We start from the raw sequence: 17,692 nt of genomic DNA, 5'->3' as shown, positions 1-17,692 counted from the left end.
TCTGCCCCCATCCCCACCCTAAGCACCTTCTGACACCATAAATTAAAAAAAAAGTTTAGTTAAAAATAACTTAGAACATTTTTGTGTTTTTTGCCAACTGCAAAGTTACCAGTTTTTTTAAGTCATGTGTTCTGTTCTTTTCAGATCTGAAACGGGGCAGTACTTGTACATCACTTTGCTGACTGCTAGAGCGTATAGTGTTCTGCCACTTTAATAGGCCCACTTTATAATTTGCCAACTATACTTTGGCTTTGATTATTCAACTTAAACCTTGGAAATTCATCCCACCCAATATTTATGTAGCTAGTCTTGCCTCTAATTTTACAAAACTAATGTGTTTGTTAAATCGTCAATAATTGTGGTATAATTTGCAAACTAACAAGCTTGTTCATATTGGGGGAGGACCGGGGGCTTACTTTGTGCGTTATTATAGCTCCATCTGTTTTGTACTTAGTATTTTGCTGACTAGTAGGGCTCTAAGCCTGGCTTCATGGACTTGGATTTGCCAATTGGTTGTCTTTACTCTAAAAGTCGTAACCTTCTTCGAAGTTAGTACCCCTATTTTTCTTTCCTTTTCTTTTTTTCTTTCTTTTTTTCTTTCTTTCTTTCTTTCTTTCTTTCTTTCTTTCTTTCTTTCTTTCTTTCTTTCTTTCTTTCTTTCTTTCTTTCTTTCTTTCTTTCTTTCTTTCTTTCTTTCTTTCTTTCTTTCTTTCTTTCTTTCTTTCTTTCTTTCTTCTTTCTCTCTCTCTTTCTTTCTTTCTTTTTCTCCCCTATCCTCCATTTTGCCAACTGGTACATGATTTTGCCGACTGCCACGAATGTTGGGGGGGTGTCACACCCCCCCATACCCCCCCTCTAGCTACGGCCCTGAGGACAGGGGTTATTTGAGAATACTTCTTAGTTCGGGTTATCAATCTTGCAGCAGAGTTCTGTATTACTTGGAGCTTAGATAGCTGAGTATCAGCCATGTTACAAAGCAAACTATTACAATATTTGTAGGGTATTTATTTTCCAAGGGGGTCGCAAGAACCCTGGGACCCCTTAGTTATGACCGTGTGAATACTTTGCATAGACATACCCTTTTCTTGTTTTGGTTTCTTGCTTCAAACAACGTGTATACCCGAAATCTCATCAGGGACGTAACAGGGGTCGGCGGCCAGAGGGGGTGAGGGGGGCGGGCAAGAGCCAAAAGTTTCCCGGTCATATCATAGTATTAACATGCAGGCAGTTAATGTATCATAGTATTAACAGGCAGTTAATTAACATGAGGGAAAATTGTTTAGGGGTTAGGTATGGCATATCAGGCCTTATCTTTTTCAAAAAGTTGCGAGTCAGGCGAGCGAGCAAACATTTAGACAATTTTAGTACAAAAATCAAATTTTGTGATAGATCTTTACATATTATTCCGAAAATGATATCATATTTCAACCTTTTCTTCTTCTTTTTTTCTTGGTTTGTACGCCACTATGAACAGGTTTTTTTTTTTCATTGTGAGCGAGCATTAGGAAGAAGCATTGCGGCAGTAGCGTGATGAGTTAAAAAAAAAGAGGGGCACAGTATGGCACGTGTGGCAATATGTTATTTGATTTAAGTCCCGATCGAGCGAAGCGAGCGAGAAAACAAATCACATTTTCATGAGAGTCTAACTTTGAAATAAATTTTGACATGATATTCAGAAAATAGCATAATTTCTTACACTTTTCCTTTGCTCTTCTTTCCTCTTTTTTTTAATTATTGTTGGTTATAAAAATTTGAGGGGCCATGGCTCAAACCCTTCCATCTGTACGCCAGTGCTGTATGGGTAGAATCCGGTGGCAGAGCCCCCGGAACCCCTTGATATTGAAGCCATTTTAAATCTTAATAATAATACTAATATACAGTTTTTGTATAGCGCATATCACATTATGAATAATGTCTCTTCGCGCTTCCAAAGGACTCATATTATTACCCCAGCTGTAGCTTGGCAGCCGTAAATACTAAGATTACAGCACACACGCATTTCAAGGAATAAATTCCTGCCAGGTACCCATTCACCTCACCTGGGTTGAGTGCAGCACAATGTGGATGAAGTTCTTGCTGAAGGAAATTACGCCATGGCTGGAATTCGAACCCACGACCCTCTGTTTCAAAGTCAGAAGACTAATCCACTGGGCCACAACGCTCCACTTCTTATAGATGGCCGCTATATTTAATCAAATCATAGGTATATACACAAGCAGTGGCGTAACTACGGGGGGGCATGGGGGGCACGTGCCCCCCCCCCCCCCCCCCCCAATCGGCTGGCCAAAAAAAAAAAAAAAAAAAACGGGGAAGAGGAGAAAAAGAGGGAGAAAGGAAGAGAAACGTAGTGGGAATGAAGAAATTATTGTTCATCATAATGTTATTTTATAATAATGTTATGTTATAATACATAAGAAACATGTTTTCATAACTTTATTTTGCTCAGGCCTAGATGTCTTCATTGTTCCCGGTACTCGCATTGTCTGTTTAACGTTTTTAAGTCAATATACACCATATATATTTCCTCGCACTTCGACTTATTATTGTTTTATGTAGTGAGTAGTGACATATGGTTCTTTTTCATGACTACTTAAAGCGATTGCCCCATTTTAAGGGGTTAATATAAAACATTTCCTGTCCGTGCTTACGTTCGCACTAGTAGATTGGTGAGATATGTCTGCTCTTCATGAATTCCTAAAAATCGGTCCTTAAAATGTCCCTTTTTCTGATCTGAATATCAAAAATTTTCAGCTCGCGCTTCGCGCTCGCATCATTTGCTTAGTGAAATACGTATCGTATGGTCTTAGTGAATTCTTACAAACAGGCCTTAGAATGCTTCTCTTCAGGTCTGAATATCCTAGATTTTCAACTCGCGCTTCGCGCTCGCAATATTTCATGAGTGAGATGCGTATTATCATGATTACAATGACTACAAAAAGTGCTTCATGATGTAGCAAAATCAGCAAGCGCTTTGCACTCGCATTAGATGACTATGGTGAGATATGTATACTCTTAATGGATTCCTAAAATATAGTCCTTAACATGTCCTTGTTTGGGGTCAATATTTAAAAAGATTTCAGCTCGCACTTCGCGCTTGCATTGTTTGTTGAGCGAGACAGGTATGTATCATGATTACAAAAATTTGCTTATAATGTCCTTTTTTGGTCTGCATATAAAAAATGTTCAGCTCGCGCTTCGCGCTCGCATTATTTGAGCAGTGAGATACATATCCGTTTAATGGCACTGTCCTTAAAATGTCCCTATTAGGTCAGTATACCTGGCAACTGAGCGCGCTTCGCGCGCTCACTAAGTGACTCAAAAATTTTGCTGGTGCCCCCCCCCCAATGCCGTGACTCACGGTACGCCACTGTACACAAGACATTAATTCCACGTAGTTGCGTAGTAAACCATATATTTCGTGGGAACACATCATAGCAAATGTGGGGAAATTTGTAAAATGTCTCCAGAGAGCAAAGCGAGCCAGAAAAAAATAAGGCCATTTGAAATGAAGTTTTAATTATGTGGTAGATTTTATTAATATATTAAGCAAATATTGACTATTTTATAAGTGCATGCCATACCCCTTGGTTGTAGAACCAAATGCAAGAAGGGTCCACACAGGGGCCAGTTATAGAGCCCTTTGAAGGTTACAGATGAAGAGCCATTAAAGGTCAAGTCCACCCCAGAATAATGTTGATTTGAATAAATAGAAGAAAAAAAATCATTATGCTGAAAATTTCATCAAAATCGGATGTAAAATAAGAAAGTTATGACATTTCGCCTATTTTTCACAAAACAGTGATATGCACAACTCAGTGACATGCAAATGAGACAGTCAATGATGTCCCTCACTCACTATTTCTTTTGTTTTTTATTGTTTGAATTATACAAGATTTCATTTTTTACAGATTTGTCTATAAGTACCAAATTGACTGAACCATATAGTATTAAACAACGCTAATTGCACATGTTCAGGGAGGAATTGATCGTTGTTTCACACGACAACAGGGAGAAAATTTGAATATTTCATATTTCACATAATAAAATACAAAATAAATAGTGAGTGAGTGATGTCATCAGTCTCCTCATTTGCATACCGACAAGGATGTTGAATATAACTGTTTTGTGAAATTAAGCGAAACCTTAAAATGTCGTATCTTTCTTATTTTACATCCGATTTTGATGAAATTTTCAGTGTTATGCTTGTTGGATTTTTCTCCTTTTATTCGAATCAACTTTTCGTTGGGGTGGACTTGTCCTTTTACTGCACGGGGTATTGGGATGAACCGTATAGGTTGACACACACTGGTTATTTGTTGTGACATCACATCACCATTTTAAACGACCAGAGACATATTAGTTTGAATTTCATAATTTTAGGAAAGCATGCATGATATGATAACTATACATAATTGACAATGCCCAAACTAAAATTGATTCAAAGATTAAATATATAATGATTACAATTATAAGACGAGAGCTATGACTGTCTGATATAGTGCAATTATATTATCCCTTTTTTTTGCCTTAAAATAATACAAAAAAACATGGTTTGGTTAATTTGTTTATAACTGCCTTTATATGTGGAAGAGCAGGTTAGTAATGATAAAGTTTAAAGAAAGAAGAGAGAATAGGTAGAAAGAAAGACTAAAGGAAAGAATCAAGATTAGAAGCGATAGCAGGGGGAGGTGAATAAATATACACATAACACAAAAACGTTTTTTTTTTATTATTAATTTAATTGCTTTACATCATGGTTCAATCTACCTCACTCATTATGTATATAGATAAACAACCACATTTACAAACTGTTGACTACTGCAAGAAATAAGATGGAGTACTCAATGCCATCAGAAAACATAAAGAACATGACAAGGTTTCAGTAAATACTTTTCATCCACAACTCTTTTTTATTTTGATTGGCTGAAAAGCGTTGTTGCATATGACGGGGTTTTCTGGTACTCATTATATATGCTGGAAAGTGTACTCGAGGACAAACTGTTTGTCAAGATTCAATAATGTAAAATGCCTTTTAAAACTAAAATGCGTAGCAACCTAATGTTTACATTTCAAAATGTGAGTATTCGTCTATTTAGTCTTATTTATAATGTTATAATGCAAGTTTATAGTAATGTATTGTATTTATTTAATCACGGTAAAACTTACATTCAGTCATAACAGACTGCTTTTCAGCAAGTCCGTGAACATTAAAAAACATGTAAAAGTGAGTATGACCTGACCTTCAGATATTTGTGATATATTCAAATCAATTGACCTAAATTAATTTTGTTTAAGATAGATTACTTCTACATCAATCGCAGGGCCGGAACCGGGGGGGGGGGGGGTCCCTGGGTTCCGTGGAACCCTGCCGTTTGCTAACAGAAAGAGGAAATTCATTCATTTTAGCTTGGACATGTTGGATGGAGAGTTCCAGGGTTTCCAATGACCCCCGCCCCGAAAATTAATGTTAATTGAGTTTTCTTGGTATTTGGTAAGAATGTGTATGGGGAAAAGGATCACTTTTTACAATTCAGAACCCCCCCCCCCAAGAATTCCTGGCTACAGCCCTGACGGGCTACGCTAACATGATTGCATGATTGTGAATAATCTCAAGATAAACCGAATCTTGCACGAGCGCTTCATCTAGTTCATGTCATCGAAGATGGCGCTCTTCTAAACTGCAAACTAAACTTCAAACTGCTCTTCTAAACTGCTCCCTTCGGGAGCTTACGTATCTGTTAGATCGTATCTCTGTGACTGCAAAATAATCGTCATTAGGTCTCGATGTGTCACATAATAATTTCTTTAACGAGGTGCACAAACGATAATTAAAGGGTAATCTAACTCAAAACCTTTGTTTGGAGGGGAAAAAACTCAAGACAAGTTGATAGGTGAAAGTTTGAATAATGTCGGCCAAACAATAAGAAAGTTATAAATATTTTAGAAGTTGTAAAAATTGGTGATCCTTGGCCGCATACTAGTATGTGATGTCATAATGTAAGAAAAGGACTACACTTCCATGCACTCCAATACATAAAATGGCTAAAATTTCATTTTTTTAAGTTTTACTTCATATTATTTTTTTTTCACGAGGATACCAAACAATATACTATCTGGGTTATCTTTTGATTACTGCCCCAGGTGAATGAGTACTAAGGAGAAAACAAAAATCCCTTAAAGTTAAGTACATGGCCTATGGGAAAGTTGTCCTTGTCCCTTGTCATAATTCAATTACACAGTTGCCAATTTGAAACCTACATAGTCTTAGGGATCTCAATTTTAAAGCAGCCATAACTTTCTTATTGCTTGTCCGATTTCTTTAAAACTTTCACCATTCTCTTGTATTTATTTTTTCTAACACAACATTTATGACCAAGGCTGGATTCCCCTTTAACAGACTGGTTTCGCCCGATTGTCCCTTTTTTCTCTCGTTATTATAGTTACACATAAATATACAAGGAAACTATTTCAATGAGATGTATAAGTAATGTGGGTATTGTATATACACAATAAATAAACACTTCATGTATTAAGCTAAGAAGTGACAGATTTATTTACATTTTGTCAACTTTACAAAACTCAACTTAACGTATTTGTTTTTTGTTTCACTAGTTCATTAAGTAGTCACGTCATATCGAAAATTAAATAGAGACAGAGAGCTATTTAACAACCTTATATTACATATCTATTTTGCATATAAATATCATGCGTGTGCCTGCATTTATACTTATAACATCTCGTGCAGATACCTATAACATCTGATTTATCACAGAAAAGGCAAACATTGTTTTAGCTCGTCGATACTGAAACTCTGAAAAAAAATCTGACGAAGTCGATTTAACACCGGCATCGATTTCTTTAACGATATGTGTTAACCCTGATACTAAACATTGCTTTCTTTTGTTGGGGGGGGGGTCCTTTTCATTGACATAATACCCAAGGGCCCTCAGCCCTTTGCACAAAAAAACAAGTTCAAGTTGTAAGGTTAAGTTTATTGGATAAAGGTCAAGACCAGCATTTTCAGTCTAAAAGTCTTTTTTATGTATAACAATCTGAAGCAATATTAACGAATGTTATGACATTTCGAAGTTTCGCGTAATTTCACCATGTTCGCAGATCATTTTTTTTTCGCATGATTGTATACGATTTTGAATATGAATATAATGCCATTTCACAAAAAGTATAAGATTAAGATTTAATTCAGAGTAGCATGTCACGAAGCTGTTCTTGAGTAACGAATAATTTACGCATGATTTTTGGCGTTATTCTTGACCTCAATTTGTTACCCGATTCGCCCTGTTTAAACAAAGAGGGAGATGATTTTCCATAACCTTTATCAACATTTGATAAATTATTAAGTTTTAAATGATTTTTAGCTGATTAGAGTAAAAACAGTTAATAATTCGGTTTGGCAGCCAGGAGGTCATCAGCCGTACTACCAATGCGTGACTGTTGAACAGCAAATATGAGATACAACCAAGAACCCTAAGTGGATTCATCTATCATTATTAAAATCATAATAATTACAGCTGTAAATATTTATATCATACCATGGCTGTATTGATGTGTATGAATAATAACAATTAAGAAAATAAACGCTTGACAAACGAAGACATTATCCTCTATCATTATCGGGCAAGTTATATAAATAATGGAAATTGTGAAAGCCTATTCGGGAAGGAGAAGTTTGAAATTACTTTCTTTCTGGTCGGCTCGTCCAAAGCTACCTCCCGCACTGCTACTCGTATCAGTCCAATCAGAACATGTTGACATTGAACAACTCGTATTTGTATCACTTAAACATTGTGGACTAAAGCAACGATCACGTCTAAACATCAACTCAACCTGATCATGACGCTCATCTGAGTCAGCCTCGTCATCAACACCTGCGTCATCATCGTCGCATTCGTTCACTCGATCACCGTTCTCGATATACCCGCTAGTATCGTTATTGTTATCGTGTATTACATCATGTTCAAGGTCATCATCGAGATCTACTGTGTGATCACTAATTTCAGGTATACCTGCATCATTGTCTAGTGGGATTCTATCGATGCCGCTCGCACGCGACGTGTTCAACGACGTATACGACGTCGCTGATTTAAGCGACGACGAAGAGTTGTCTGATCTCGTTTGTCTCGAAGAGGTTGTCGGCGAATCTATTACATTCAGGCTAAGCATTGATAATCGCAATCTTGCTGGTGACGTCACAATACTACCGGGTTCGAGGCTGCTCGGATCAGCTTGGTATGCCAGAGCGGTCATAATTTTGTGATCCGGAACCGAACCGGTAGGTTTAACCGTCTGCATGAGTGTTGTTGCCGGAATCAGATGAAACGAAATGCTGTCTACAAATGGGGTCATGACGTCACGGAGCGTTGAGGTGGGATGTTTTTCTATGTATGCACGACTCCAGGCGAGTGCAGCTTGGAATTTGATGAGTTCATCTGCCTGAAGCTCATCACGTGATAAAATAAGTCTGGCCACGTGACTTGGTAGTGCTGTAAAGGCAGGTAGTCTTAAGACCGACTCTGCGTTTATGTCCACAAACTCGAGTGCCTATAGAGGATGATGAAAATGAAATAAAAAATGAGTGAATGGTCATACGGAATATTTAGTATTGAAATTAAGTAAAAACTGGGGAAATAGCGTTAATTAGCGCAGGATAACTCGACTGTCGTCCCTCATAAAGATGCCCATGTCTTCTCCTCGTAATCATGCCAATATATATTGTACTTTCATATGACCCTACATTATTTTAGGCCTACCATTGTGACTATCATTCTCATGTTGCAAACTATTTCTATGACCTATATGTAGACAATATGGTATATTCGATTACACTTTGACTCATTATCGAATCTAGTCGACGCTTTGTAAAAAAAAAAAAAACATATTTCGGGATAGAATAGGATGAAATACACGCACAAGACCACAACCCATATCTTGATGGGAATCGGTTAATTGGGGGTGAGATATGTACCGTGTTTACACGCTGCACCTGCTCGCAAGTCTGCACAGCGAGCCGGTGCAGACATGCCTTTGTATGCGTGTAAACGCGATTAACTTGCCCCGGCTTGTGGGTCAGACACGGCAATTTTGCTCTGCCAAAATAGTAGGATCAGACCCGCAAGCCGGTGCAGACACGGCAATCTTTCTCCGTGTAATTCTCCGTGTAAACATGCAAAAAGTCTAGTCTACCCCGGCAATTAGTGCGCGATTCATGACGTAAATTTTATCATCTGGTGCCCGTTCCATAAAGGACTTCCAACTGTTGTAACTTTGACATTATGGCAACTACCATGGTAACCTTGATTCTGATTGGCTGCTGAGCCCTGTTACCATGGTAGTTGCCATTATGGCAAAGTTACAACAGTTGCAAGTCCTTTGTGAAACGGGCCCCTGATCTTTGTTTTTGCCCCGCGAGCCGAGTCTGATCCTCTAGCTTGGGCAGCGTGTAAACGCGTCGCATGATAATCCGCGAGCCGAGTCTCGCCGGCTTTCGGGTCTGTACCGCGAACTGGGGCAGTGTGTAAACACGGTACATGCGGTAATAGCACATAGCATTTGGAACCAGACCAATAATACATCGACTTCAATCGGGCCTTGTTATGCATTCTTAGGGGTCATGTCTTGGACCCCATTGGCTAATTCCCACCAAATTTAGGCTGTGGAGGTATCGAAATATGGTATCAAAAATGCTGACATGCAAAATTAGAAAATTGATGACTTCACACTTCGGTGCACTATAAGCACACACTATATAAAATCAAGGAGATATCTCCTTGATAAAATCAACACTAACCTTTTGTACTAGCGATTTGGTAGATTTATACTGAATGTATCTCTCAGCAGAACGCAGTAGTAAACACACGGTGTCGATGTTAACACAGTTCTGAAGATAAGTCATACATGCTCGTCTTAATTCGTCAAGACCATAATGATCAGATGCATTCATCAAACCTATAAGAAAAAAGAAACCAAACAACATAAGCAATATCAAATAAAGAATACACAAAACAGTATTTGGTATTTGGAGAAATTGTTCCGGATTTTCATCTATTTGTCTATTAAGTCTTTACTTGAATTTGCTGTAGTGAACCCAAATAAAAACATTAGAAGAGTGGTCATTACAGAATGTTGTGGCATTGTCACATGACTTCTAAAATGAATATAGTTTTATTTCAAACAAGAACAAAATGCGAGATGCTGATGATACTATTACATCATCTGAATAAATGATCACGAGCAGCTCTTCCGTGGATAGGTAGAGGGATAAGACATCAACAAAACACGATTACAAGACTTACAGACAATGCATAATTTGTAGATCTTATTTCCTGCAAAGAAAGCCTTTAGAATCTTCGCTTGGCAAGGATAAGACTTGCGGACAATATGAAGTTTTCACAACACTAAGCAGACGCTTTCTGGAACGTAGATAATCTATTGTCAAAAGCCCTTCATGACAAAGCAGCCTTTGTCGAAAATCGGTGAATCAAAACAGCATTGTCGTCCTGTACTCTGTAAAACTACATTCTGTATTTGCATATTTTTTGTCATCTCCGAATCTGCTGCCCCGGTTCACCAATTTTCGAGAATGAACTCGAATCGGTTCATAGTGATCAGACAGACATTTTCAATAGATTTCATGTTTTAGAATCTGTCCCCGCTGCAACTGCGAAAAAACGCTATTGTTAAACAAGAAGGGGATCCCAAACCAGGGGATGTGGCTAAGCATCAAAGATAGGGAATACAATGGCACGATGTCGTAGCTTTCTCAATTTTCGTCCAATAAAATGGGTTTTAAGTGGAATGCTTGTTTGATTTGTGTATATATGTCATTAAAACCAACTTTCCGTTCGGGCGGACTTGACTTTTAAGCAGGGCTCGTTGACTTACCTAGCACAATCTTAGGTTTGAGAGTAACGCAGCCAGTATGGCAGTATTGGATTAGTTGACGAAACACGGGCGGATCAAACTCTTCAATTGTAATCGTTCTCGGACAACTGATGGCGCTATAATCTTCTCCCAGGTCAATACTACTTCTCCGTATCATCTGCGATACTTTCTTCCCGAGTTTGTCTGTTGCCGATACATTCTTCTTACGTGGAGTCCCTCGGGCTGCTGAATACAGCAACTTGTGGAATATTCTGCGAATATGAAATTCAAAGTAACCATGATTTTCCATCTTAATTTCCATCTTAATTTAATTTCTATTGAAAAATAGTATACTTATTTAAAACCTACAATGTGTTGCCAAAATTGTCTAAGTGTTTTTTTTTTCACAACATATGTATCATTATTTTCTTTTTTTGCAACGTATACAAATATTTATGATTATATATGGTATACAATTCATGTATGTACAATTGATGGAAGTGAAATAAATAAATTTGAATTTGAATTTGAATGATGATAATGCAACTAGAAATTACAGCTTCATATTAAAGAAACAAAAAGTGTTATTAGTAATTTTGCATAGATATAATCTTTCAAAAGTTCCACCAAAATCAAAGTACACGTATTCTTATCAACTAGAAAGCTGGTAAGAGTCATACTAAATATAAAAGTATCCATAATGTCCTTCATAGGCATCATGATTATCATTCACAATTTTACCAAAATGTCATTAATTAATCACATAGAGACGTATTCCATGGATACATTAAAAAATACATAAATAATCCTAGTTAACATTCAACTTTATTTCAAATTCCAAGACAATGCTAGAGTCACAGCAATCATGCCAAGGAGACGGTATGATGTGACATAAGTGGTTGTGATTTTTTACCTGCTCCTTGCAGCCAAAATAGCCCGCACTGCGCAGATAGGTTCTCTCGACTCTCCAACAAGGAAGGTTACGTCACAAAGTTCGGGCATGTGCGACAGGTATCGGAGATCTTCGGCCACGCCTAATTTATTCTCGAAAACCCACGAATTTCCCCGATATCCTTTGACAATATTTGGATCGTCCATTTCGACTCTAGGGGAGTCCTCCGGTGTTGAGGTGGGGGTCATTGATTTGCTTTCCTCCGGATAGTTCTCACACCCTTCCTCGATATCTATGGTATAGTTGTCTGTGGAGGATATACATAGAAAATAATAATATTAAGGCTGAAATGAAACCTTTGAATGAAACATTTTTTTCTCAGTCCGATAAATTAAATCTTTTTATGTCTCAACTATCTTCTGATGATGTGAAAATCAGTCTGCCTGTGCATGCGCAAAAATGATCGACCCTGCGTCCCCAATCATTTCACAACATGTGATAAGTGTATTAAGGTTTTGGGGACCGTTCAATGCAGATGCATTCATTGTTCGAATCATTGTCGAACAATAAGCCCTCACTGCAACTTCCTGAGTAAATCTCTGTTATTGTTGTTATTTTTCTTTTTAGCTAGAAATCAGATTTGATTTTTTTTGTTTTCTATTTATTCATTTTTCTTCTGCATAATAATGGTATTGGTAAAAAAATATATAAACAAGAATTTTTGACAATAAGTCAAAATGTTTACATACATGGACATAAAATCACCTACGAAAGGCGGAGTGTCATTGTCAGAAATTGCTTACCTGAAAATATGACAAAGCAAAGCATATATTAAATATATATTCATATTGAATGCGCAGAATGTATGACATGTTGGTATGACACGGGACTTTATCATCATCGACCATCACCATAATCATCATTATCCATCGTTATCATAATTTTTTTCATCACAATCATCATCCTCGTCGTCGTCGTCATCATTACAATAATTGTCCAACTATTCTAATACAATTTTAATACGATAAATATAAATTACATTTAGATATGTTCTACCGGAGAAGGCGAATGATGTTCCTAGCGCATGTTCATTAAATACTTGTTGCTTAGTAACATCTAACTTGAATTGAATCACAGCTTTCACTACACGCTATTCACTCAATTCTTTCATCTCATTGAGAACTGCAGACACGACAAATAAATGCAATCTATCCACAAACGTCACAAAACAATGGCATTGTTTTCTATAGACGGGACTGTGAAAGTCCACTTACATACCACCTTAGACGATTTAGACATCAAATTGTGTACACAACTGAGGTACGTCTGATTCAGTGTGTTTACTTAAGCTCTTTCTCTAGGTTCTCTCTTATGAGTCTAGATGATTTTAAGTGGTTTAATTCCAGCCCTTGTATTAATGGAGTAACGAGTCTGGAAGATGATAAAAATGCCATGATACATCCTTGTAAATCATAGCGTGTGGTTCGCGTGATATTTGTTAATCAAGTGATCGTGAATTATTATGCACCTGTCTATTTCATGTAGTTTTATTTTCAAAGTATAGGAATATGAAATTTATATAAGAATATATTGATACATGTTCACTGGGTTCTTCCTACTGTAAAGTTAATGTATCCCCTCCCTCTTTTTTTCCATCTCTCTCTCTCTCTTTCATTTCCTCCAATCTCTGCCTCCTTCCCCTCTCTTTTCTTTACACTCACTGTCTGCCTTTCACTCTCACACACTCTTTCTTGTCCCTCTCCTCATCTCTGTGTCATTATTTCAATCTTCCTCAAAACTTCTAAAATTGAGCGCACAGCGAGTTCGATTCAAATGTCGAGGGTCTCGGAAACACAAACGATTTCATAAGGACGTGACATTTTTACCAGGGTTTTCTGATTCAGCAAAGACGATTTCTGAATTCCACTTTGTGATTTATTGAATGGATATATCTTTATTCATAACATGTCCATCTTACTGTCATATGTTCTATTGACGAAACAAAGCATTGTCACTCGCCATTATTTCAAATAACGATCGAGTTGTTTTGATGTTCAGATCAATGAAAGTATGTTTATTTTTCGAAGATGTTCTATCAAACACTATCCTTGCCTATGGCGTTTTGAGTGGGCTATCCAATGTATTGTCATAAAATTAATCTTGTCTTATGAGTTACCAGACGTGTAACCGACCACACCTCCCTAACACCCTCCAGATCTTGACAGGTGCCGCAGAATTGTGGTGGCCGAGAGGCGTCTGTTTACTGGGTCATATAAAACACAGTCCATGACATGATTATTTGCTGCTCAAACATGGAGAACGGGATGGGAGGTTAAAAAAACGATAGGTTTTATTTCTAGCGAAAGTTAAAAACAATAATACAGCAAACTTGGCAACTGATTCATAATGTATACACAAATCCCTCATGTTTATGAAGCATTCCCCTATTCCTTATGATATGTTCACCAGACAGAAAGAATAAACTTGCTGAAACCAAGAGAATACATTTGTTCAGATGACAAGATATTTGTACTTATAACGTAACTCTTTTAATCATATAAACCATTACCTATCCATTTGATAAAATGTATTAAGTAGTGAGATGATTGTCAACGAGAGCAATAACTATCTAATACCCCCTTTTCATGTTACGCTTAATATATTGACACCTGTAAGGAAACGTTTCCATGAAGATTAATGCACTGTATTTGCTACACTATATTCGCTTTCAGCATCCATCTAATATGATGAGAACAAAATTGAATAAACAGGAATACAAACTATTCAAAAATTAATAATCGGAAAATGTATATGTTCTCGGGAAGTGTCCAATAAGGAACATTGGACAACGCCATCTTTATTACTTAAATATGCCTATCAGAATATATAGGATTTTTTTCACTGGAATTGACAGCAATGGATTATCATTCCAATAATGAATCAATCCCAGTTATCATGAACTAAAATTCTTACAGTACCATGTAAAACGAAAAAGGGTCCTTCGTCCTATTTGAGTCAACTATGGTTATTTCTTGAACAGTAACATTACCTTTTGGTCACCATCATTGGGCGAAGATAGATCCCATATCAGTTTGAAATGATTCTTCACTCACAATGGGAAACAATTATGAAAAAGAGAGACGTGCAAACAGTTACAAAGCACTTCTTCAATCCATGGTGAAAAATCGTTTGAATCCTTATTTTTCCAGGTGATAATAATACCAGACATATATCATTGTCTTTGATGAAAATTAAGTCACTCCAATAATGAGTATCCACCGACTATTGGGTTATGATGATAGGTAGATGAGGTATGGTATGTGATTGTAGCAGCAGGCTTTGAGGAAATGATCGATCCGTAAGGAATGTTTGACTGAAGTGGTAATAGAATAAATACTTCCCAGTTGACAAGGATACAGATTGGACAAATTAATTATTTATTCTAGACTTACACCCATGTTAATCATTAAGAATAATGTTCCCCTTTTTTTACTTTACACAAAACACAATAATTAATGTAATAACACTATGGATGAGTCAGTAAACGCTAGCTTTGTATAATTATGTAGATCGATAAGGGGACACCCACGATATCTGAATTTATTTCAGTATGGCAAAAAGAAGCTGCTGAAAACTGCTTATCTAATAAAAGAGAGCCAATGGAGTAAATTAGAAAGTCAAAAGGGGCCTAAGCTTTCGATCCTAGCAGAATCTTCGTCGGAGGCAAAATCAGTAGCAGTATTATCAGCATGATCAGTATGGATAAAATGATAACAATCTGTTTATTTTGTGTATTGTTTTTTTGTGTTTAATCATATATTCTGCTTCAATCATTTTGAACAATTCAAGTGACCCAGATCTTTTTTTTTTATTCTAGTACAATATTAATTATTGACATTTCCTGCAAATCGCATTTTCATAAACACATAAGATAAAATCAGTTTTATAACATGAAATCATGACCGAGTATATAAAGTAAAAATAAATTTTCTTGATTTAAGAGTATATGACACGTAACAAAATAAGAAATGAAGTTAGAAATTTTGAATTCGGACAAGATTTTTTTCATATACATATACTGTATATAGGAACAGTGAAAGCATCATTTTAGAGGTTGTCGGTTGTACTTCCTTAAAAGTTTTGAAATGTATTTCGAGGAGAACTCGAAAACAGGGCGAGTGCGATAAAACACATTACGTGCAACTTAAAGATTCGTGAAAAAAGGGACTTGGTAAGGAGTAACAAAATATAAGACGACATAAAAACCACTTGAGAAAACGATTTTCTGTGAAGACACGATGTCCGTATATCGAAAAAAAATCCAAGGATCTGTCATTTAATCGAATAAAAAGGACAGATTACCGAACATGATGTTTGGTTCATTTTAGAACTCAGTAATGGTCGGATAATATCTCAAGCAAAAAAAATCTTGATTCCGCTCAAGACATGCGTACATAATTATTAGGCCTATAGGCTACTTCTTTCATATGAAGACAGGCATACAAACTCACGTGACAACAAAATCTGGTATAAATTACCTAATCGTATTTCACACTGTAACCATAGAAATATTGGGGGCATCTTCCTGATTTAAGGGAAAGAAACATTTCAAAAGACCCAGAGCCTGGCTTAGTTAGGACTTAGGATAGATTAAAATTGGACTCAAATTTTATGACCTGAAACTAAACATTTAAAATAGGGGGAGGCTATCGCATTTTTTTGTGAGATGTAGCCCTATTAATGTTAGGTTTTCAAGAAAGTTGTGTTTTAACTGGCATGTTAAGATTTATGTCATGAAAAAAGCTTTTGATTCACTATATTCATCATATTTAACCCATACTTACTAGGTCTATAACATACCATAATAAAGATAATGTTAGTTATATATGGTATATTGTTTATCAGTTTATTCGTAGATACTTCTTGCTTGTCGACGCTCGACAGCAGTCAAGCCTTGTGTGTTTATTGTGGGGGCGTCGTGGTCTGGTGGTTAAGACTCTTGTCTTTCAATCTGAGGGACGTGGGTTCGATTCCAAGCCATGACGTGTTTGTGCTGCATTCAACCCAGGTGAAGTAAATGGGTACAGGCAGGAAGTAATTCCTCAAAAAGTGCTGCAGTGCGCACCGAAATCGGTAGACTAGCTTAGCCGGGGTAATATAGGAGCTTCTTGAGCACCTAGAAAGGTGGATGCGTGTGCTATACAAATTCTATATAATTTTTATTATTATTATTTATCATAAAGAATATTAGGGAGTGGGACTCTGTGTCACAGACAATACGTAAGGTAATGAATAATCAATGATTGATTTATCTTGAATATTCTAGTAATTATTGCAAATGTTGAATTATTATTCATACATTGTACGCGCTATGTTACTTCTTGTTTTTAGCGCCTCTAAATATCCATTATTATTATTATTATCATTAATATTATTATTATTATTATATGTGCTAATAAATAATGTAATAGCTCACGATCGTTCTTTGATCTTAAAACATAACAGAGTTTTTGCACTGTGACGCTGAACGGATTTAAGAATACAGTTAATGTATTGAAAATACCCGTCATATGACATCTGAGTTAACTTTGTCGAAAATTAGTGAATCGGAAAAGCAGTTCCGTCCCGAGTTTCGCAGCTAACAAAAAATATATTTTGAAAAATGTCGTTCCTCCAGAATCCAGGGCGGAACTGTTGATTTGAATCACCATTTTGCGACAAAGACTGCTTGGATGCTCTTCGTTATGAATGACATACAACAATACATTTTCTATGTTCTTGAAAGCGTTTTGCGTCACTATGCTAAAACCTCCTGCCAGTTTCGCGGTAACAAAGTTCACAAGGCAACGTAACTAACTGCCTTCCGGTGAGCACTGAGTTGACGGCATGCTTTGTTTACGCGTTGAATACATTCTATATCTG

General features: G+C 36.7%; 1 protein-coding gene across 3 annotated transcripts in view; it reads right to left on the bottom strand.

Annotated features, from left to right (window-relative positions):
• Positions 1-4,727: 4,727 nt before the first annotated feature.
• Positions 4,728-17,692, bottom strand: part of LOC129274880 (serine-enriched protein-like) — a 36,841-nt gene continuing 23,876 nt past the window's right edge. For 2 of the 3 annotated variants that reach the window (XM_064108436.1, XM_064108437.1), the window contains exons 2-5: positions 11,792-12,077; positions 10,900-11,150; positions 9,806-9,963; positions 4,728-8,559 (exon numbers count right to left, since the gene is read on the bottom strand). In XM_064108436.1, the coding sequence (XP_063964506.1) occupies positions 7,669-8,559; positions 9,806-9,963; positions 10,900-11,150; positions 11,792-12,077 (1,586 nt within the window). In that variant the 3' untranslated portion in view covers positions 4,728-7,668. Of the gene's footprint in view, positions 8,560-9,805; positions 9,964-10,899; positions 11,151-11,791; positions 12,078-14,819; positions 15,138-17,692 lie in introns of those variants that run through there. The other variant, XM_064108438.1, reaches the window with a different exon arrangement.

Source organism: Lytechinus pictus, chromosome 13 (assembly GCF_037042905.1).
Source record: "Lytechinus pictus isolate F3 Inbred chromosome 13, Lp3.0, whole genome shotgun sequence".
Lineage (NCBI taxonomy): Eukaryota > Metazoa > Echinodermata > Echinoidea > Temnopleuroida > Toxopneustidae > Lytechinus > Lytechinus pictus.
The sequence above is the reverse complement of the archived record's forward strand: the minus strand, read 5'-3'. Positions and strand labels throughout refer to the sequence as shown.